This window comes from Hemiscyllium ocellatum, chromosome 4 (assembly GCF_020745735.1).
Source record: "Hemiscyllium ocellatum isolate sHemOce1 chromosome 4, sHemOce1.pat.X.cur, whole genome shotgun sequence".
In the NCBI taxonomy this organism is placed as follows: domain Eukaryota; kingdom Metazoa; phylum Chordata; class Chondrichthyes; order Orectolobiformes; family Hemiscylliidae; genus Hemiscyllium; species Hemiscyllium ocellatum.
Window position 1 is genome coordinate 86,860,420 of NC_083404.1, and position 24,678 is coordinate 86,885,097.

The 24,678-nt window shown below is 39.3% G+C and overlaps 1 protein-coding gene across 1 annotated transcript in view; it reads right to left on the reverse strand.

The window, feature by feature from the left end:
- usp14 (ubiquitin specific peptidase 14 (tRNA-guanine transglycosylase)) overlaps positions 1-24,381 on the reverse strand; it is a 57,314-nt gene extending 32,933 nt beyond the window's left edge. Inside the window, exons 1-6 of the mRNA XM_060824375.1 lie at positions 24,275-24,381; positions 18,909-19,054; positions 17,204-17,236; positions 10,153-10,257; positions 5,275-5,378; positions 1,765-1,823 (exon numbers count right to left, since the gene is read on the reverse strand). Of these exons, the coding sequence (XP_060680358.1) occupies positions 1,765-1,823; positions 5,275-5,378; positions 10,153-10,257; positions 17,204-17,236; positions 18,909-19,054; positions 24,275-24,290 (463 nt within the window). The 5' untranslated portion in view covers positions 24,291-24,381. The remainder of the gene's footprint in view (positions 1-1,764; positions 1,824-5,274; positions 5,379-10,152; positions 10,258-17,203; positions 17,237-18,908; positions 19,055-24,274) is intronic.
- Positions 24,382-24,678: the final 297 nt, after the last annotated feature.

A 24,678-nucleotide genomic window follows, 5' to 3' on the forward strand; every position in this document is an offset into this window, starting at 1 on the left:
AAGACCCCGCTGAACATTTCTTCAAAACCTGGTAACAGAATTAAAGTCACAGGTTTGATCGATGGTTGGCATTTCCCCATTACCTGAGATGGGGGGGGACAGCACTGTGGCTCAGTGGTTAGCACTGCACCCTCACAGCGCCAGGGATCCGGGTTCAATTCCAGCCTCAGGCAACTGTCTGTGCAGAGTTTGCACATTCTCCCAGTCTCTGCGTGGGTTTCCCCCGGGTGCTCCGGTTTCCTCCCGCAGTCCAAAGGTGTGCAGGTTAGGTAGATTGGCCATGCTAAATTGCCAATAGTGTTAAGTGTATTAGTCAGAGGGAAATGGTCTGGGTGGGTTACTCTTCGGAAGGTCGGTGCAGACTTGTTGGGCTGAAGGGCCTGTTTCCACGCTGTAGGGAATCTAATCTAATGTATGGGCAGTCTGGAAACATTTCACCACATATTAATATAATCTTGGCCAAAAGAAACATTTTAATATTTTAGCTTCTGTTTTCCTAATTCCCAAGCGACCTGCCATTAGGGTTTTGTAAGCCACTCTGATTTTTTTTAAAAAACAATACTCAGATGGAACTACCAGCTGATGGGCTATTATCCATTCCTCCTTCCTGGTATTTGAGGTGGCCTTGATGTCTTCATTAGCACTTGGTCTTTCAAGAAATAATACGTGGATATATTGTTTCTGATTCAATCTTGGAGTCAAAATTCAAGACCTATGCTGAAATTCTATGAAGGAAGTGGAGTAAAAAAATTTAACCTGATTGTTTTTATTCAAATTTTGGAACATATTATCAGATTAAATTAATTTCCAAGTCATCTGTGTTTAACTAACTCCCCTTCTTCCTATCCAATTCTATGAGCCCAAAATCCAGTGACATCAATAAGAAATCACCCACGATATTCCTCATGTACAGTCTCAGTTTCTTTCTTCTGGCTATTCCATCACCCACCCCACTATAAAAATCAATTTCTTCCAGTGCCTCACAATGTCTTTGTTAGCTCACCCCCTGGATTAGAAGACTAAAGGAAATATCTCTCCCATTGAAATGAAAAATATTCAGAACCTCTCCTGAGAATCAGATCACTGTCAATAATAGAGGATAATTTTCTTGACAGTCCAGAGTCACCTTTCCCTTCCTAGTAGGATCTGAGGGAATATACTAAACTTATTTGGAGAACTACATGAATTGCAAAAGTTTGGAGGAATATGGGCCAGGAACAGGCAGGTGGGACTAGTTTAGTTTGGGATTATGTTCAGCATGGACTGGTTGGACTGAAGGGTTTGTTTCTGTGCTGTATGACTATTATTATACTTGTACTGTAGGTTCCACAAACTCCTAGTAATTCAATAAAAGCATAGGATTTGACCTTTATAAGGTTCCCAGAGAACAGGTCCCTATAGCCACCAAGTTGCTATTCAACTTAATTTAAAATAATAAATACTAGCAGATGATTCAACAGAAGAAGATATTACAGCCAAACCCAACAATGATATCCCCAATATATATGTTTTCTAGCAAGGGTTATGAGAAAACAGCCAAATGTTTGCTCTTTCTCTCCCAAGACCAAAGTGGATTCTTAATGCCACCTCCACTGACCAAAACCAAATCAGATGTGACACCATGCACTATGGTCATATGGTGGGTAGATAGAGAGATGTAATTTTCTCTTGCTTTCACATGGAAGGGGAGAAACAGGTCAAAATAAGTTGCAGGAATTAAACTGATTCTTTTCTTGGACAAAGTATTAAGACAAAACTACTCACCTGCTGTGATATATTGTGGCGGAGTCATAGCTACTGAAGTTCTCAAGGCACCTTTATATCTAGAAAAAAAAATGAGAAAATAAAGGAATATTTTCAGTAAATTGATTAAAAATGAGCCAGGATGGTAGATGGAGATAATTGTTAGCATGCAGTGAGAACTGTTTCATTGCATTCTGAAAAATTGACAGACTCTCCACTACCAAATTTTGACACATCATATTTTATGCATGTATGTAAATTCCATTAATGCAGGTGGCTAATGTCTTGATTACATTCGATGGCAGCCTTTTGAAGTTTGACTTCTCCTTTTATGAAAGTACTGCAGTGGCATTTGGATACTTACAAAATAATTACATTACATCTCAATGAAACATGGGTGATTGCATGATTGGGAGCAGTGAAGAACAAAGCAACAATTTTGGGGATGGTAGAGTGAAGGGACCTTGGGTGACAAGGGTGACATTCAGTCAATTGGAAGAAGGAAGCTTATGGTGGAGGATGCAAGAATCAGACAGGGCTCTAGAGGGTTACAAAGGTAGCCAGGAAAGAACTGAAGAATGGACTTAAGAAAGCTAAAGGGGGACATGAAAAAGCTTTAGTGGGTAGAGTTTAAGGAAAATCTTAGGGCACTCTACACATACAGAAGGAACAAAAGAAAGGCCAGAGTGAGGGTAAAGCCAATCGGGCATAGTGGAGGGAACTTGTACCTGGAGTCGGGGGAGGTAGAGGTGGTCCTTAATGAATACTTTGCTTCAGTATTCACTACTGAGAGGGACCTTGACATTTGTGAGGATAGTATGAAACAGGCTGATATGCTAGAACAGGTTGATGTTAAGAAAAACGATGTGCTGAAAATTTTGAAAAACAATGACAGATAAGTCCCCTGAGTCAGACAGAATATACCCAAGGTTACTACAGGAAGCGAGGGAAGAGATTGTTGTGCCTTTGGTGATCTTTGTGTCATCACTGTCCACTACAGTGATGAGTGAAGGGTGGTAAATGTTATTCCCTTGTTCAAGAAAGGTCATAAGGATAATCCTGGGAATTACATATCAGTCTGTGAAGGGCAAATTATTGGAGAGGATTCGGAGAGACAAGATTTATGATAACTTGGAAAACCTTAGACAGTCAGCATGGCTTTGTGAGGGATGTCATGTCTCACAATTATTGAATTCTTTTGAGGACGTGACAAAACACATTGATAAAAGTAGAGCAGTGGATGATGCGTTCATGGATTTTAGCAAGGTACTTAATAAGGTTTCCTATCACAGGCTCATTCAGAAAGTAGTTGAAAATGTGTTGCTGGTTAAAGCACAGCAGGTCAGGCAGCATCCAAGGAATATGAAATTCGACGTTTCGGGCATAAGCCCTTCATCAGGAATGAGGAGAGGGTGCCAGGCAGGTTAAGATAAAAGTAGGGAGGAGGGACTTGGGGGAGGGGCGATGGAGATGTGATAGGTGGAAGGAGGTCAAGGTGAGGTGATAGGCTGGAGTGGGGTGGGGGCGGAGAGGTTAGGAAGAAGATTGCAGGTTAGGAGGGCGGTGCTGAGTTGAGGGAACCAAGCAGACATGGGATACAGGGAACTTTGGCCGTCTAGATACAGAATTGGCTGGCCCATAGAAAACAGAGGGTGGTATAGATGGAAAATATTCAGCCTGGAGCTCAATGACCAGTGATAGTCTGCTGTTCTAGACATCTGCTCTTTGTGATTCTTATAAGTGACTTGGATGACGAAGTGGAAGGTTGGGTTCATAAGTTAGCTGATGGAGTCCAACCTTGAAAAACGTGAAGTGATTTATTTTGGAAGGTTGAATTTGAATTCAGAATATAGGACAGGATTCTTGGCAATGTGGAGGAACAGAAAGATCTTGGGATCCTCAAAAGTTGCCAGCCAAGTTGATAGGGTTGTTAAGAAGGTGTATGGTGTGTTGGCTTTCATGAGCAGGGGGACTGAGTTTAAGAGCCGCAAGGCTATGCTGCAGCTTTATAGTGCCCTGGTTAGATCACACTTGTAATATTGTGTTCAGTTCTGGTTGCTTCATTATGGAAAAGATGTGGAAGCTTTAGAGAGGGTGCAAAGGAGATTTACCAGGATGCTGCCTGGACTGGAGGGCATGTCTTATGAAGAAAAGTTGACGGAGCTAGGGTTTTTCTCACTGGAGTGACGGATGAGAGGTGACTTGATAGAGGTGTACGAGATGAGGAGAGGCATAGATAGAGTGAATAGTCAGAGACTTGTCCCCAGGGCAGAAATGGCGATAACAAGGGGGCATAATCTTAAGGTGACTGGAGGAATATTTAGAAGAGGTGTCAGAGGTCAGTTCTTTACAGAGTGGTGGGCGCATAGAATGCACTGCCAGTGATGGTGGTAGCGTCACATACATAAAGGACATTTCAATGACTCTCAGATGATTGTAAAATGAAGGGTATGTAGGTAAGTTTAGAATAAGATTAAAAAGTCAGCACATCGAGGGCTGAAGAGCCTATATTGTGCTGTACTGTTCTGTGTAACTTCTCTGGAATCTAGTTAGCCATTTATCTTACTTGAAATGACTATTTTAAATGTTGTAAATGTGCAAAACATAGCAGAACAAAATTTTAATCATAATTGTAAGGTTCAGCAATTTTTGTGAATTATATTAAAGCTGGCAGTATGTAGATTGCTAAGGTTATCAGGCTAGTTAATGCAAGAATAGAGTGGCACAGTGGCTCATTGGTTAGCACTGCTGCCTCTCAGCGCCAGGGACTTGGGTTTGATTCCAGCTTCAGGCAACTGTGCGCATGGAGTTTGTGCATTCTCTACTTCTGTATGGGTTTCCTCCAGGTGCTCCAGTTTCTTCCCAGTCCAAAAATGTGCAGGTTAGGTGGACTGGCCATGCAAAATTGCCCAGTGTGTAGAGATGTGTAGGCTAGGTGAGCTAGCCATGAGAAAGGCAGGGTTGCAGGGATAAGTGAGTGTGATGGGATGGTATTCGGATGGTTGGTGTGGACTCAATGGCTTGCTTCCACACTGTATGGATTCTATAAATATAAATTGTATTACATGACTGTTTAAAAACCCGTACACCAAATACATTAATACTTACATTGTGACTTCAGTAGGAATATTTATCTGTCTTCCTCTGGACCTCAGAACATCTTGTAACCGAGAAAAGCATCCTAAATCATATTAGCCTGTAACACCATGTTGGTCAAGTGACTTTCTGTGTAAAGCCATCTAGCCTCTTATATAATCTACAGCAATGCGGACTTACTCTTATTCATCAACAATTGACATGTTTAATTATTACAATTGTGTCCTTTTATTCATTAATTTCCTAGTCAAATCTGTGTTTTGAAGTAGACCTGACTTCAAACAATGTATAAATAAGGGAAGCAACATTAGTCCAATTTAAATGTTGTTGATTTTGATTATATTGAACAATTTTTAAAAAATTGAAGAGGAAAATTACTATACAAATGTAAAGCTCTAAATATTCTAAATCCTGCTGGAGTCTTCTGCCACCTACCTTTTAAGAGTGTCCCTGAGTTCAGGCACTGATCGTAGACATTGAACTGTGGCATTCATATAGCAAGTGTTTCCAAGATTGGTGAGCCCACATGGAAGGTCCATCTACCAACAAAAAACATAATAGCTGTAAAGAAAAATTGGGCCTTTATTAAAACAATACTTTTTTTTTAGAATGGGTATAGAAATACTCAATAAAGAATTATATGGATAGAAGGCCATTTTAGCAGAGGAACTATTTTCTTTTTGTTACAACAGACAGAAAACCAAACCAAATCAGCCTTGCTATCTCTACAATCTCAACACAGTAAAATCAAAACCTTCAAAAGGGTTTCAAAAATTGACCCACAGACTTTTGAACAATCAAGCCCAGACTGAGAATAGTGAATTCCAAAACTCAATTTGTATCTTAAACAAACGACTTAGTAAGTTATTAACAACACAGAGCAAAAAAAAGTAATCTAATTGGTCTATACTATAAACCCGAAAACTTTTGTTTTTCAGCCTCATTCACATAAAACACGGATGAATCAATAAACACGGTTAAGGGATAAACAAAATAATAAGACTGGCCAGAGTAAGCGGTTTTCACAACATGTTGTTCCACATGCTTAGATGACGGTTTCTTAGTTGATTTTCTGAAGATGTTGATCAAGGCCACTGTTTCAGTTCACTCAGATAAAGGCAATAACACTTTTAACCTAGTTTTCTATTCTCTGGGCTTTCGAGAGCTAGTCATGGGAGGTTAGGCGGAGAACTTCCAATCTTTCATGCTGCAATACTAACAGTCAAATTTCTTTTCTTTTAAAGAAAACAGAACAAAAATGTCCAAAATCCAATTCATAATCTACCCACTTCTTGACAGACTGACTGTCTGCTCCATGATGTCCCAGTTACCATTCAAAATCTTTGTGCTTGAGCACAAAGTCTTTTCTAGACTTGCTAAAACCAATTCCCAGGTAATAGCAGAAGTTGGCTATTAATGAGGCTATTTGTTTAATCATAATGCTCTTCCTCAGTGATGAAGCATCTGCAGAAACTTTTTTTTTAAAACCAGAAATCAACCTACAATTAACTTCCAGGCCTGGCCTGACAACTAAACAAAAGCTTGTTTGCTCTGTTTTCCTTTTAACAGAATCTGTTACCCACAATCCAAAAAAAACATTGTTAGCTCACAGTTCAAAGCTCCAAATCAAACTCCAAATAAAAGAGTAAAATAAAAATAATGAAAATCATTGTGGGTTCTAACATTTTCCTCACTTTTCCCTAGAGGCATTTTTATCATTTGGATTATCCTACCATGTTAATATTGCAAGGTGCTAGGATGGCTCCTCATCCATCCTTGAACTATGCAGATGTTTAGAAACAGCCAGGAGATGTGCCTGGTATAATGTAAACTGATCTCAAGCTGGGAGCTGACAATTCTGATAGCTGAATACTTGCACTGAATTTAATGGACAGAAAGATTTAACTGTGTGATTTACTCAAACTACCAGTTCATAGAAATTAAGCACATTAACAAGTGCTCAAAGACAGGGAGCAGTTTTCTCCATCAGCTCCATTCTTCATAGTCACAGAGCTGCACAACATGAAAACAGTCCCTTCAATCCAACTCATCCATGCTGACAGATATCCTAAATTAATCTAATCCCATTTACCAGCATTTGGCTTGTATTCCTCTAAACCCTTCAGATTCATAAACCCATCTAGATGCCTTTTAAATGTTGTAATTGTACCAGACTCCACCACTTCCTCTGGCAGCTCATTCCATATCCACACCACCTCTTTGCTGGCTCTTGGTCCTTTTTAAATCTTTCCTCTATTACCTTAAACATGTGCCCTCTAATTTTGTACACCCCTACTCTGGGGAAAAGACCTTGGCTATTCACCCTATCCATGACCCTCATGATTTTATAAACTTTATAACATCACCCCTCAGCCTTCGACACTCCAGGGAAGATAGTCACAGTCTATTCAGCCCTTCCCTATAGTTCAAACTCTCCAACCCTGGCAACATCCTTATAAATCCTTTTTGAACCCTTTCAAGTTTCAGGAAGTTTCTATAGCAGGGAGACCAGAATTGAACATAGCATTCCAAAAGTGGCCTAACCAATGTCCTGTACAGTCATAATGTGACCTGCTCCCAAATCTTATACTTAATGCACTGATTAATAAAGGCAAGCATATCAAACGTCTTCTTCACTATCCTGTCTATGTGCAACTCCACTTAAGGAATTTTGAATCAGCACTCCAAGGTCACTTTGTTCAGCAAGTGCCCAGGACCATACCATTAAGTATATAGTCAGTTCCTCTACAACACGATGTTTGCATCTTTGTGCAACCCAGTGTTATAGAAAAATTGCACTTTAGAAACGATTTGGAGGTGCTGTTGGACTGGGGTGTACAAAGTTAAAAATCACACGACACCAGGTTACAGTCCAACAGGTTTATTTGAAAGCATTAACTTTTGGAGCACTGCTCCTTCATCAGGTGGTTGAACCCAATGGATTATATAACTGTAAAAAGAATCTGCACAAAAACTCAAAGCATGCCTATAAAAACAATTCTAACTTTGTATTTGGAATCTTAGTTGCTCAGTCTATCAGGTATAGCTACAGAAAAGACAGTCATTCGGCAGTTGTGTTCCTCTGCAACCTTGCATTACAGAAAATCACGCTATAGAAATTTGGCTGTAGAAGATCGCTAATAGAAAAATCACTACCTATTGTGGACAGTTTGTGTTATCTAAACAACATCCACAATTTGTCAATCACATTATAGCCAATTCACGCTGATGAAACATGCATTACAGCAGAATGACCTATATCTTTCTTCCCTCTCCTATTTCACAATTCCACACAGCTTGCCAACTTAAAGGGGCTGATGCAATTGATCAAATCTAAATAACACATTCATGCATAAATTTATTTGATGATTTAACAAAGAAAAAACTGAGGAATTGCTAAGTAGTCAGACTTAAACAGTGTATAAACATATATGCGTTGCCGTAGGGAGTGCTGCTGAACAAAGAGACCCGGGGTGCAGGTGTATAGTTCCTTGAAAGTGAGTCGTAGGTAGACAAGGTGAAGAATGTTTGGTATTCGTCAGAATATGAAGTATAGGAATAGGAATGTCATGTTGTGGCTGTACAGAACATTAGTGAGGCCACGTTTAGAATGCTGCATGCAATTCTGGTCATCCTTCGATGGGAATTATATTGTTAAAATCGAGATGATGCAGAAAATATTTACAAGGATGTTGCTGCAATTGAAGAGTTCGAGTTATAGGGAGGGGCTGAATAGGTTGGGGCTTTATTCCCTGAAACATTGGAGGTTGAGGTGTGACCTTATAGAGGTTTATAAAATCATGAGATGCATGGATAAGGTGAACAGCCAAGGTCTTTTCCCCAGGGTAGGGGAGTACAAAACTGATGGCATAGGTGTAAGTTGAGAGAAAAAAAAACTTAAAACTGACCTAAAGGGTAACTTTTTCACGCCGAGTGGTGTATAGAACAAGCTGCCAGAGGAAGCAGTGGAAGCATGTACAAATACAACATTTAAAAGGCATCTGGATGGGTATTTGAATAGGAAAAGGTTTAGATGGAAAATGGGCCAACTGCTGTCAAATGGGACTAGTTCAGATTAGGATATCTGGTCGGGACAGGCTTTTGGAATGAAGAGTCTGTTTCTTTGCTGTATGGCTCTATGTGGCTATTGCTCAGGGCTCCAATTTTATCTCCAATATCCCAGATTTTCCAATAGCCAGACAGTTGTTATTCCAGATATTGAGTTGCTTATCGGGAGCACATACAAGTCGCATCATAAAACACTCCAAGAGAATTATCTGAATATTCTGTCAGGCAATTCCCATAGCAGGCAGCCAGAAGATTGGATGAACACAGCAAGCCAGGCAGCATGGGTCCTGAAGGGTTACACCCGAAACGTCGACTTCTCCAATTCCTGATGCCGCCTGGCTTGTTGTGTTCTTCCAGCCTCCTTCCTGTCTATTTTGGATTCCAGCATCTGCAGTTTTCTTTTGTCTCTAGACAATTCCCATATGCCTGTAACCCTCTGAAAGCGTCATTTAAATCTGAGAATTGAGAGATTTCTAACTAAATTAAATAAATAATTACCCGAGAAAAGGCAGACTATGAAATACATATTACGCCTGACTATGTAACTGTGCTCATACTTTAGTCTCACACCTCCAACTAAATGCCTTCAGACCACTAACACACTGAATTGACACCCCCAGCAGCCAACTCCACTACCCTTTTCACACAATCCCACTAATCCCCATTTCCATGCTCCAGACTCACTCCCCACTATACAACAGACACTTCTTCCCCTCAATCCTGTCCTCAACACGACCCCTTCCACTTTAGACTTCATCTGCCTCCACCTCACCCAGGACCCAGCTCCACCTTTTCCCCTGCTTCAGGCCTGTTCTTTCTCCTTCACCCACCCTCCCCTGACGTGATATGCATTCTGACATACTCTAAACACTGCAGCATTTAGCTGGCCCCCAGCATCTTACCCACCTCCCCTCCCAGCAATCCAACCTCACACTTGTCTAATTTGACAGCAGCTATCAAAGTGACTGTTTGAGAGTTTGAACCTTGAAATTCCAGAATATAGCAGGTAACTGCTGTCAGAATAGAGCTCTATCCTTTCATTAAAAATACAGGCAACCTGTGCAAGATTGCCACTCTTCAGAAAACCCAGCCCTTTACTACTGAGGTTTTAGCCCTGACTCATCCTTAGCCTTCAGACTTCTGAACATCAGAGGGCACACGTCGGAACCAGCTCAAAAGCCCAACTACATTTCCACAACAGCATTGTTGCGCTAATGTAGCTTGTTATATATAAAAAAAACTTACAGCTGAAGCAAGCTGCTCTTCTGTCATGTCTTCCATAAAAGTCGGACGTACAACTGGTTCTTCAGGCAATGCTTCTGCTGATCCCATCATTAACAAAGTCATTCCCTGTAAATTTTCACATTAAAGATTTGGTGTTAGACAAAGTTTTTATTCCAGCAGGTAAATCAAAAATTTCTCTCCTCTAAGGTCTCATTTTATGCTAAATGAACATTACTTTTAAATGTAAGGAAACAGGTGAAAATTGACACCATAAGTACTGAAGTAACATGAAAGTTTATTTTAAATCCTAAAAAATTGGGTGTGAATAATGACTGTGAGGATGTTGCATAGTTTTAAGGTTTTTAGGAAGAATAGATTCGAAGTTAGATTCTGCAATGACAAATCCTAATTTATTTAGTGAGTTCTCAAAGAAAGAAAGACCTTGCTTGTATACAGTATTTTTGCACAATCACCGGAGTCTCAAGACACTTTATAGTCAATGAAATAATTCATTGATGTGATACAGGGAATAGAAAGAGAGCAGGAGGGCACTTTTGAAGTTTATAAGGAGCAAAAAGAAAACATCTCAGGAACTTACTATAGCGAGTGTAATTAGAAAGCAAAGGTTACAGCAGAAAAATCAGAGGATTCAGAATATCTTTTGTACCTTGTTGCAAATTAGGACAAAAATTTCTGTTCAATGAAAAATGTGACAGTAAACTGCTCCTCTCTCCATCGATAAGAATAATAGCATGTTGGATATATCTCTGGACTAACAATCCATAAATTCAAATTTCAATCTCATCATGGCAGCTGGGAATTTAATTTAAGTTAATAAATTAGTGCAAGTTGAAAACTTAGGACAAGTAATTATGACAGACTGGTGTAAAAAGAATACAGACGTTCTTTAATGAAAGGAAATCTGTCTCCTAGGAGACTCTAGACACTAAGCAATCTGGTTGGCCTTTTAAAGGGGCTTCGCATGGCATCCAATTAAAGGATAATTAAGAACAGGCAATAAACACTGGCCTTGCCATTTCCACAGTCTGATCTGCTGAGCATTCCCTATGTTTTGTCTTTATTTAATTTGACCCTAGTGGAAGAGTAAAATATGTTGTAGTTGATAAGCATTGGGCAGATATTTAAGGAAATATTCTATTCCTCCCAACTAAATTAAATTCTAGAAAGGAAGAAAGATTGCAAGCAAGGCAGAAAACATCCGGGCTGAGCAAGGAAGATAAAGATAATATAAAGACAAAACTTAAGGCATCCCATATTGCAAAGGCCAGTGGCAGACTTGGAAGATTGGAAAACTTTCAAAGATCAACGAACAGTTATGATAGATGTAATAAAAAGAGAAAGAAGTAAATTAAGAAAGAAAACTATTGCAAAATATAAAAAACAGATAGCAAAAGCTTCTACAAATATACAAAAAGATTGAATGCAATTAAGGCGAATGCTGGTCCCTTGGAGGAGAAGACTGGGGAGTTAATAGTAGGGAACACAGAAATGGTGAAGACACAATCAATATTTTGCATCAGTTTTTAATGGTGGAAAACAATAGTACCATGCTGTAGAAAGGGAGAAACTTAGAAAAATTGTCTCCAGGGAAAAAGGACTGAGCAAACTATTGGGAATGAAAGCAATGATGATAGATTAGATTAGATTAGATTTACAGTGTGGAAACAGGCCCTTCGGCCCAACAAGTCCACACCGACCCGCCGAAGCGCAACCCACCCATACCCCTACATTTACCCCTTACCTAACACTACGGGCAATTTAGCTTGGCCGATTCACCTGACCCGCACATCTTTGTGACTGTGGGAGGAAACCGGAGCACCCGGAGGAAACCCACGCAGACACGGGGAGAACGTGCAAACTCCACAGTCAGTCGCCTGAGTCGGGAATTGAACCCGGGTCTACAGGCGCTGAGGCAGCAGTGCTAACCACTGTGCCACCGTGCCGCCCACTTGCTTGAAAGCTAATGGAGATCATTTTTCTTAATGATATAGAAAACTTTAACAGAGGAGAAATTTAACTTGCAGTAAGAGATAGTATGAATAGAATAAATTAGTTGCCAGTTCAGAGCACAAATTGAGGATAATGAAAGAGATAATGTCAAAACCAACATTCTTAATGGTGATCAAACTCTGGAAATAAAAAGTAAATAATGACAATCATAAATCAGAATTAAGCAAAGGGTGTGAGACCAAAAGCTGACAAGTGCCCTGAATTTTCCAGCTTATTTTCCTAAAATTTGGGGTGGGGGGGGGGGGGGGGTGGGAAGAAATGTAGCTATGAAAAGAGCATTTGTTCTATCTTCCAGAATTTTGGAAGGGTAAAAGCTCAAATCAAATGTTAGATATGTGTAAACAGAGCATTTACATTATAACATGATCAAGCAGAATAATTTAAAGAAGGGATACCATGTTTGCCAAAGTAATTATTTGAGAAAAAGTAACTAGCAGGATGGATTAGGGAGAACCACTGGGTGTAGGGAAGCAAAAAAAGAGCTATTCAGCCCTATTTTAGTACCCAATGTTTAGCCCCTAACCTCATGGGTTATAGAATCATAAAACAATTTTGTACATGCACTTCACAGCCTCAACACAATTTCATGCATTAAGTTTCAGACCTTCATCATCTGGGTTAAAATATCTCTCCTCAATTCAATTCTATTTTTTCTGCATTTTTCTTTACACCTAAACTCTTGTCATTGACCTATCTACAAAAAGAAATTGGCTCTTCCTATACACTCTATATTAGACCTTCAGTTTTAAAGCTCGGCTCAGTCTCCTCCGAAATAGCTAGCTATAAACACAGATAAATAATTCCATAACCAATATGTCAGAACCCTACCACATCTAGTCATGAATGATAGTGAACAAATTAAAGAGCTAGCAGAAAGAAGGCTTCAAAAACATTCCCATCCTAGATGAGGAACAGCACAGTGTATCAGTGCAGATGACAAGACATTGTCAACTTTAACCACAACTATCAAGCATATGAGCCATCAGAGGCTTACCTGGAGGCTCCCAACATCATATAATATACCGTCAGACAATTTGACTAACTCCATGCAATATCAAAGGGACAGCAGAAAGCAAGAGCTTCAGCAAAAGCTACAAGGTAATATATCTCAGCAATACTATTAAAAACCTGTGCTCCAGAACTCGCCACATTCTAAAGTCTAATATAGCTACATTGACATCTATCCAATAAGTTTTTAAGAAACTGCCCAGTTATGTCCTGACTGCAAAAGCAGGACAAATTTAATCCAGCCTAAGATTGCCCGATTTGCTTATCTCAAATCATCAGCAAAGTAACAGATGATGTCATCAATAGTGTTAATCAAGCAGCATTTACTCAGCAACAAGCTGGTCACAGATGCTTCGTTAGGGTCTTGTCAGGGCCACTCAATCACAGACCTCATTACAGCCTTAATTCAAACATGGATGGAACAGCTTAATTCAAGATGGGAGGTGAGGATGACAATACTTAACATTAAGGAAGCAGTATCAAACAAAACATAAGTTTGGGGAATTGAGATAGAAAAAGATCTCCAAGGATTAGAGTCACAACTAGCACAAAAGATAATGATTGGTAGTTGTTGGATGCCAATTATCTCAGCCTCAGGACATCCTAGGCGCAATCCTCCTCAGCCACTTCCATCAATGGCATTCACTCCAACAAAAGGATAGAGATTGGGATCCTTGTCTAGTGCTGCAGTATTCAGCATCATTCACAAATCCTTGGATACAGAAGCAGTCGATGCTGCATTAAATAAAATCTTTACAACATTTAGGCTTGAGCTGATCAGAGCATAGAAATACAATTCCAAGACAATTACTATTTCAAGTAAAAGCAAATCTAAATATTTCCCCTGAACATTTTTTTGCATTATCATTCCAGAATTCCCCATCACCTACATAGTGACAATTAACTAGAAACTTAACTGATACAACCATATAATTACTGTGCCTACAAAAGCAGGTCAGAAGTGGAAAATCTGCAACAGACAACTCACTTCATAAGGTCCCAAAGCCTGTTCATCATCTACACACATTGCCAGCAAACCACACACTATCTTGACTCAGAACTCTATTAACATTGCTTCATTACCACTGGTCAAATTCTTTAAGCTACCTCCCTAACAACAGTACAGGTACACATATAGGTCATGAACCATTTATAAAGAAGGTGACTCAATATCAACTTCAAAAAGGCAGTTATATGTCTGCAATAAGTGCTGGCTCTGTCATCACTATTGCACAGTGGCAGCAATGTGTACCATCTACAAGATATACTTCAGCAATTAACTAATGCTCCTCCCGAACGAAATGGTATTTACCAACCAGAAAGGCAGCAGAGCCTCACAGCGCAAGAGACCTGGGTTCAATTCCCGCCTCAGGCAACTGTCCGTGTAGAGTTTGCACATTCTCCCCGTGTCTGTGTAGGTTTCCTCCGGGTGCTCCAGTTTCCTCCCACAGTCCAAAAATGTGCAGGTTAGGTGAATTGGTCATGCTAAATTGCCCATAGTGTTAGATGAAGGGGTAAATGTAGGGGAATGGGTCTGGGTGGATTGCTCTTCGGAGGGTCGGTGTAGACTTGTTGGGCCGAAGGGCCTGTTTCCACACTAAGTAATCTAATCTAACACACAGCAATACTACCATCTAAAAGTTCCCTCCAAGTCCCACACCATTCTGATTTGGATCTACATTACCAGTGTCGTTGGGTCAAAGTCCTGGACCTCCAAACACAACAGCAATACAGCATACCCATTCCTCTAAGACTGCAAGAATTCAAGAAAGCAATGTTTACACATCCAAAGAACAGGTGTTCTTGAAGTTAGCATAAAGGGCACCAAAAGTACTACACTTTAGAAAAATTTTTTAGCTCCACAGATAATTCAACTCAGTAAGACATGAAGTTCCCTTATCAAATTTATGCTGAACTGTCCTTAAATTTGTCCCTTGCCAAATTATGATTTCTAACACTCATTCTTTTTCCCAGAACAGAGGACAGACTGATTGGCTTTTTATGACTTAATCTATCTAATCTTTTTCTTTTACCTTACAGGAACATAGTTGATAGACTGAATTCTGGAATAAGCGAATTGTCAGATGAGATGATGAGGAAACAAGGCTTTTGGGGAGTTTAGGAGAATGAGAGGTAGTCAAATTGAAATACAAATTTTTCAGGGACTCAATAGGGTAGCCGCTGTGAGGGTAGGTGTTCCTGTTAGCTCGGAAATCTAGATTTTGGGAATTAGCTTCAGAATAATGGATCAGCTCCTTTGAGATGAGAAATATATTTGATCAGAGAGTCATGAACCTTGGTATTCCCTACAAGAGACCTGTAGATGCTTAGTCATGGAGTTCATTCAAGTCAAATATCAAAAGATTTTTTGATACTACAGCAATCAAGGGATATGGACATAATACAGGAAGGTGTGGCAGAAGATCAAAGATTAGCCATGATCTTATCAAGTGGCAAAGCAAACGTTGGGGGGGGGCCTCTCATTCCAATTTATTCTGTTCACTGTGAGCTTTCACATAGATTGCAGTTAAGGTTGGAGAAAAATTGGTTCATTTGCTGTTCAAGGATGGTGATAGATACTGAAGAGGATCACAGAAACAGCCAAGTTATTTTTGGCAAAGCATCATATGAAGTATGGAAACCTTTCACTAGAGAAATGTTTTCTCCTTCAATAATTATCCAGCTACATTCAAGTAAGTCATAATCTAATCTGCCTCCACCAACTCTCAGGCACTATATTCCTGAATGCCTGCAGCTCCAACACTACTCAAGAAGTTGGACAAAAGCAATCCACTTGTTTGGCACCCATCCACCACCTTCAACATTCACTCCCTTCACCACTATTGCACAGTGGCAGCAATGTGTACCATCTACAAAATGTACTTCAGCAACTCACTAATGCTCCTCCCAAACTAAATGGTATTTACCAACCAGAAAGGCAGCAGATACATAGGAATATTACCATCTGAAAGTTCCTTCTAAGCCACACACGATTCTGATTTGGAACTGCATCACCAGTGTCGTTGGATAAAAGTTCTGCATCTCCCAACACAACAGCACTCCAGTGTACTTTTTCCTCTAAGACTGCAAGGGTTTAGGGTGGTACTCACTACCAACTTCTGAAGTGTAATGAGGGACAGGCAATAAATGCTGATCTAGCCAGCAAACTTTCACTCCAGGGAGGAATTAGAATTCCAGATCCTAACCATGTGCTGCATAAAGAAAAAAATGCTTTTTTCACATTGCCTTTAGCAAATAATCAAAGCATCTTAAATCGGTGTCATTAGGTTCTTGGCCCTTTTATAAATAGAAACAAACAGTTTCCCCTTATTTATTTGTCCAACCCTTCCTGATTTTAAACAACTATCAAATCTCTTCTCAATTCTTCTGAGAAGAACAACCTCAGATTCCCAGATTTATTCATGGATCTGAAGTTCTTCATCTCTAGAAACATTCTCTTAAACCTTTTCTGCATCCTTTCCAATGCCTTCAAACCTTTCCCAAAATGTGCTGCTCAGAATTATTGAGATCAAATTGGCATTTCATAAATAATACCTTGCTAGGCTTTGTAGGTTTTGTAATCTATGTCTTTAGTTATAAGGCATATGATCCCTTATGTTTTATTAACTGCTTTCTGAACCTACAGCTGCCTTCAATACTTTGTGCATATATACTTCAGGATACTCTTCCAATTATCATTGTTCGAGTACCTTCAACGTGCTCTTTAACTGCATCATGTAAACTTCACTTCATTGGTTGCAACAATCTAACAGAAAGACATGCTACCATTTGCTCAGAATTCAACTGATTTTGGCTTCAAGAACAGCGAAATCCCAAGAATGAATATAACTTTAATAGAAAATTAATCAAAAATGACACCTTTTCTGCAATTGAAATTTAATTTCAAATTCAGAACAACTTACTAAAATGATAATTATTTTTACTATTTAAATCAACAGTACCAGGATTAATGGCTTCATTTTAAAAAAAAATTAGTACTTAAAATATTATAATAATTTCTCATCTTACTTACACTCTTTATCTTGATGCTGCCCCATTCATCATCCTAAAAGTGAAGCAAAAAATCTGGTTATCAAAGAAATATTGTTGAGGAAATTTAAACAGACTTGATAAAAGATTGGCTTACTTTGATAACCTTGGTTGAAAGCAATTGTGGTGTATTTCAAACAGGCTTCAAACCTCAAGAAATTACAAAGCTTCACGGAAGACCAATACGTTTGCAATGCATTAGGCTTGTTGCTCCCAAGTTGCAATACGAGTACATGTGTCTGGGGAACTTAGCTATTGGGGTCGTAAAATAAGGGAAGGTAACAGATCCATGGAGACAGGAAATTATATATAAACTAAAATTACAAAATAAATTTCTGTCTCTGATTCAGCCTAAAAGTAAAGAAGGTACTCATCTTATAAGCAAGTAAGATGCTCTTTCCGATTGCTTCCACAATGAAGCAAATTATCCAAAAATAGTGGGTAGAATTAGATTGCCATTAGGCTGCTCCTCTACAATATTTAAATTACAATGCCTCTCTATTCAGTTCAAGGTCCCAAAACTAACTTAAAATTACAGTCCATTCAGCCAGTGATATACAGGGAAAACAGTAAAAATAAGACCTAATTTATGAAGGAAATATGCTTAAACATCAGTGCAGAAGAAACAGAACACCAGGGAGGAAGTGCTGATTAAAATTAGGAAGACTAGATGTAAAATTTAGAAATATGACTGTAGTCTTAGTGGTGTGTCTCAATTTTTAGACTGAAATTTGGAGGCCAATTTATGAGCAAGTGGGGGTATGCTACATTTTCTATTGATGGATTAATGGAGAGAAGCATATATTAATAGCAACTTAATTGGAAGTCATAGTTCAAGAAAATAATCTTTAAAGATCTTGAACAAATGTTGTCTTTGTTAACAAAATGCTAGCACTAACCTTAAAAAAAACATAGCAATTCACTTAGGCTAAAACTTGGTGAGCCAACTGAAAAAGGAAATTGCACTTGTTAATGATAAAGATTAAATTGAAATACTTATAGGGGCACATGCTGCAGCGGCAGTGTCCCCAACATCTGAGTTTGAAGACGTGGGTTAAGTCCCACCTGTCCCAGAGGTATGTGATAATACCTCTAACATGTCAATATAGAAAATATCTTCCACAGGCCTAAAACTATCTGAGTGAAAATATCTTTGAAAACTACAGGTGGATTATCAGTTCATATTATGGCCTCTTTGGCACCACACTTGTCTGTGAATCACAAGAACCAATGTCCAATGTCCAAACCACGATTGAGAGGTTGAACACAAATATCAAGGTTGAAATTCATATTAGTACTCTTGTCGTGCAGTAACAGTGTCCCTACAGCTAAACCTGGCAACAAGGATTCAAGTCCCACCTGCTCCAGAGATACAGATGAGAACAGGCAATTCAGTCAAAGATACTTGAGAATACAGCTTTCAACATAATTTTAACGTTCTGGCTTCAGTTTTAAAAAAGGGACCAAAGTAATAAAGATAAGCAGAGACAAAGTGATTCCACATGAGGAAGGAAATCTGGCTAGTTTTAGATTCTTCCTGGAGAGCATACTGTTGATCTGTTTTCTGGGTTTCAGGTAACTAGGGGTAAGGAAGAACATGAAATGTAAAATAATTTAACATGAGTTATCCTCATAAAAACAGTTTGGATCAAACTACCCCATATAGCATTAATACAAAGAAAACTTACCTTTAGTGTGCCTCCTTTAATCATAACCTTCTGCCTTTCAGGCTGAACTCCAGTTAATGCAAATAACTGTGCTTTGAAAACTACAGGTGGATCATCAGTGTTCAACTCTAATCCATCAAATTTCTCCTTCCCCCATTTGACATTTACTGAAAAGCAAACAGAAATTCTCATTCATTCAATAAGAATATTATCCACAGTAACATTACAGGTCATTTCTTAGAGCTTGTCCATCATTAGATATGACCACAACTGATCATCCCACTCAGTCCCGTGCTCTTGCCTTTGCCTCTTGAAATCATTCAATGTTTCATGGCAGAGAATTCCACAGGCTCACCACTATCTGAGCGAGAATAAATTTCTCCTCACCTGAATTCAAAACAGACTATCCCATATCTTTAGACTGTGACCCTCGATTCTGGACTCTAAGCTATCAGAAACATCCTTCATGCATTTACTTTGTTACATTTTATATGTTTCTCATTCTCCCAAACTCTAGAGAATACAGTCATAACCAATCCAGATTCTCTTCATACATTAGCTCTGTTATCGCAAGAATTAGTCTGGTAAACCTTCGATGCATTCCCTTCAAAGTGCAGAACATATTTCCTCAGATAAAAGGAGACTAAAACTATATCAATGCTCCAGGTGTAATCTCACCAAGCCCCTGTACAATTTCAGCAAGATATCCCTATTCCTGCACTCAAATCATCTTGCTATGAAGACCAACACACCACTTACCTTCTTCACTGTCTGCATGTTTACTTTCAGCGACTGGTGCAAAAAGACCAGGTCTTGTTGCATCTTTCCTTTTCCCAATTTATCACCATCCAGGAAATCTGCCTTCCTGTTTCTACTACCAAAGTGGGTAACCTTATCTGCCAAGCATCTAACCATTTGTTCAACTTGTCTAAATCACATAGAAGCACCTCAGCATCCTCTTCATAGTTCACCCATGCATGCAGCTTTGTGTCATATGCAAACCTGGAGATATTCGACTTAGATCCCTCATTTAAGTCATTAAATGCATACTGTGAAAAGCTGGAATCCAAGCTCCAATCCCTGAGGTAGGCGACTGGTCACTTTCTGTCATTCAAACAATTACCTGTTAATTCCTCCTTTGGCTGCTGGCTACCAACCAAGTCTCTATCTATGTTAGTATTCTATTCCCAATCTCATGCACTTTAATTTAAATGCTAAGCTCTTGTGTAGGAGCTTACTGAAATCGTTCTGATAGTCCAAGTAAACAATATACATTGATTTCCCCTTATTAACTCTATTAGTTACATCCTCCAAAAATTCCAACAGATTTGCCAAAAATGATTTCCCTTTCATAAAACAATGTCCAATCCTGTCAATACTTTAGTGTTCTGCTCTTACAGCTTTTATAATGGACCCCTACATTTTCCCTATGATGCCAGGCTAAACAGTCTATAATTCCAACTTCTTTTCAAATAGTTGGGGGGGCATTTACATTAGCTACCCTCCAATCCATAGGAACTACCAGAGTCAATGGAATTTGAAATATGACCACCAATGCATCTACTATTTTGAGGGATACTTTGTTATGTATTCTGGGATGTACATTATTGAACCATGATGACTTGTCAGTCTTTAATTCCAATTTCCCAACTAATATGATTTCTTTCAGTGCCTTTCTCAGTAGACCATCCCCAAAATTTTTGGGGTATTATTTTAAGCCCCAGTGTGAAGAGAGAACCAAATATATATTTCACTGGCTTAATATCTTGGTTCTCCATTATAAGTTCTGTTTTCTCACTGTAAGGGACATTTGCTCTTCACATACAGATTATAAAAGCTTCTATAGGTATGTTCACTACAAACTTATTCTTGTACTCTATTTTTCCCCTCTAATCAATCCTTTAGTTCTTCTTTGCTGAAATCTAAGGTCTGCTACTCTTGTTTAGCCAATTTGTATGCCTGTACTTTGGATCTAATACTAGCACTAATTTCCCTTGTTAGTCATGGTCAGGTCCTTTCCAGTTTTACTTATGTGCTAGACAGAGTGACCATAATATGGTGCAATTCTTGACTAAGATGGAGTTGACTCTGAACTACAACCACGAATTGTTGCAGTTCCTCCATGCACTCTTTAAAATGTTTATCTATCCACTTTCGGTAATTCTCCCCACTTTATCACAGGTGGCTCACACCTCATACCAGTGTAACCCCCTCTATTTAGAATCAGGACCTAGTGTCAGAGTCAATTCCATCTTAGTCAAGAATTGCACCATGTTATGGTCACTCTTTCCCAAAGGATCGTGCACAGCTAGATTGCCAATTATTCAATTTTCTCTCCCTAGCGCACAAACATCATATTGATTAACATTTCCTAAATTGTTCATGCAATATGGAACTGCTAAACATTTAGTTGACACAGATGTGAAGTAACATCTTCACAGCCAATGAAATTACTGCCTCAGGATTAGTTAACGTAATGTACTTAGGTTACATAAACTTAACAGGAAGACCATCTAAGTTATCACTGTGAAACATTCATTTTCTGACATTAGTCATAAATGTGCCTTTCAGCTAGTCTACACTTGATATCCGGAGTAAGCATTTTCATTTCAATTAGTATCTTCCTTCTGTGTCAGATCCACTCATTTGCCTTCTCTGAACTTTCTCAATACACTTCAGATTTAATGAATCACAAAGTTATTGCATACAATGAAAATACTGTAGCTTGGGAGGTCATGTTGCAGCTGTACAGGACATTGGTTAGGCCACTGTTGGAATATAGCAGGTCAGGCAGCATCCGAGGAGCAGGAAACTCCTGATCAAGGGCTTTTGTCCGAAACGTAGATTTTCCTGCTCCTCGGATGCTGCCTGACCTGCTGTGCTTTTCCAGCACCACTCTAATCTAGACTGATTTCCAGCATCTGCAGTCCTCACTTTTGCCCACTGTTGGAATATTGCATGCAATTCTGGTCTCCTTCCTATCAGAAAGATATTTTGAAACTTGAAAGAGTTCAGAAAAGATTTACAAGGACGTTGTCAGGTTGGAGGTTTTGAGCTATAGGGAGAATAGGCAAGGGTTTGTTTTCCCTGGAGCATCGGAGGCCGAAGGGTGACCTTATAGAGATTTATATAATCATGAGGGGCATGGATAGGATAAATAGTCAAAGTCTTTTCCCTGGGGTGGGGGAGTCCAGAACTAGACAGCATAGGTTTAGGGTGAGAGGGGAAAGATATAAAAGGGACCTAAGGGGCAACTTTTTCACACAGAGTATGGTACGTTTATGGAATTAGCTGCCAGAGGAAGTGGTGCAACATTTAAAAGACATTTGGATGGGTGTACGAATAGGAAGGATTTGGAGGGATATGGGCCGGGTGCTGGCAGGTGGGACTAGATTGGGTTGGGATATCTGGTCGGCATGGACAAGTTGGACCGAAGGATTTGTTTTTGTGCTGTACATGTCTATGACTCTATTGCAATTAGCTGTAAAATGAAAACGCCTATTAACTGACAAGTCCTTGAAGGACCATTGACAATTAAAAGGAAAAACCCACAAACTAAGCCACAACATTCCAGGAATTACTAATTCTCCTGGGTTTTAATTCAGATAATATTTAATTGGGAATACCCATCAGGATCTTCGCTAAGCAATTTTTCAACTTTTATTTACTATCTCATAACCATGGACGACTCAGCTGGTTGATCTTTGCTGGCAGAATCCAGACTGCCTTCTCAGTTTCCAGGTTAATTCTACTGACTACTTTCTGCCACAAGGCTGAGGGCTGCTTATATTTCTTCTCCTAGCTACAAACAAGGTAAACTTTTGATCAAAACCATACTTTCCTTGAGCCCCACCCATAATATGAATGATACAAAGTCAAGATACAAAAGCAGATGAAGACCACTTAGCTCATAGAGTCTGCTTGTCATTTAGTGATATCATGCTTGACCCAATAATGATCCTCAACTTCATTTTCCTGCCTTTTCTCAATGTCCCTAGATTCCCTTGTTGATTTAAGATCTGTCCCTCAGCCTTATATGTAGTACATTTTCTTTACTTAAAGTGCAGGTCTAATTTACAATCAAATGTTGACACTCTTAAAACAGTGAGATATACACCAAATCAAAAGTGAAATGACCTGCATTGAAAAAAATCTTGTGCTTTCACAGTCCATGTCTATGACAACATGGGATGCTTAAGATGGTCTGAAACTGAAATGTAATCAAATTATTTTGCTTCAACACAACTCAAACACTGCAACTCATATTGCTAATAGAGTTCATGAACTATTCTCCAGAATTACTCCCAAGGTCAAGGGACTCTTGTTTTCAACTGGCTGTCAGTTTACTTTCATCCTGGAACAACATGAACAACTTAAATCTCTTGAACTAATGGTGACCCTTCTGAATCACTTTAAGCCTAGGGATAGATCACTCATTGTTCACGTTTTACATTTTATCCTTTGGTAAACAAAAGATCAACATAAAATCGTTGTTAATTACAACTCGAAAGCTTGAAGTATATTCCTTGAGATGATAACTAATTATTAACCAGATGTCCTCGCTTATCTTATTAACTGAAATACTTTTGTTTCTCTTATATTCTAAAGCATATCCAGTTTTAATTCATATTTGACATAGAACATTGCTTTTTGAATTGTTATTTGACCTTTAATATTTAAATCGGACCAGCAAGTGAATATCGGCTGAATGACAATCCGAAGAAAATGCAGTCTCGTTATTTAAATCTTCATTCGCTACAGTATGCATGCCTGTAAAGTAACTGCAAAAATGAATATTTCACCTGGCATAAAAACGTCACACCTCGATCATTTAATTTAAAAAGTTACTCAATTCATGTTTCATTAAGTTAAAAAAGTTTTAATTAACATCTGAAGTAAATTTTGAATGGAATTGTTTACACATAAAACGATGAAACTTCTTGAAATCAACATTTAAAAGTGATCTGGGGGAACTGAAGGGGGCAGTAGCAGTGGCGGCCACCGGCCCAGCTTTCTGCACAATCATTGCAGCAGCTTTTATTTTTGCAAATTGTACGCAGTATTGCCCAGCTCCATACAACAACAACAACAAAAATCAGAGCAAAAATAGAAGAGAAAAGGGAAACACTTTCCATTTTCATCTCCAGAAACTCGACACGTTATTTAGACACGATTGCTTCAGATGCGGCCCAAGGAGCCAACAACCTCCATCCACCTCATTGCTTTCAGCTGACACCGCCTCCAATTCGCACAGGGCCTGCACACTGATAATGAACAAAGCGCGGTTACATTGATCAGTCCAGCCTGGGGATCCTGAGACCCCGGGGCACACGAATCATTTTTACTGCGCTAAGGCAATGCAAGGGGAAGCGGCGGACACTAGCTACCTGTGAAGACCGGCATGTCGCTGCTGCTCCTGCGATCCGACGAAAGCTCGAGCCCGGCCTCGGCCTCATTCAAACCCTGCCCCCAGCCCGCGCGCCATCGCGCCTGCGCATTTCTTCGCTCAGACTGACTGTGGTGGAGCTTTTTGCATCAATTCTCAGTAACTGGCTCTCCAACTTTGGGCCAAAGAACAATTTGAAAGAAGTGATTATAGGGAATGAAGGTAGTCAACTTCGTGGCGAAACATATAGCCTTTTAGATCGAAAACCGTCAAATTAACTGGCTTCCCCCTTATCATATCTTTCTAAAAGATGGCTGTCTGAAACACGTAATATACTTCCAGACGCATCATTAGAGCAGCCTTCGTGAAAAGCCCAAACGATTCCTTATATTACCGAGTGTAGTC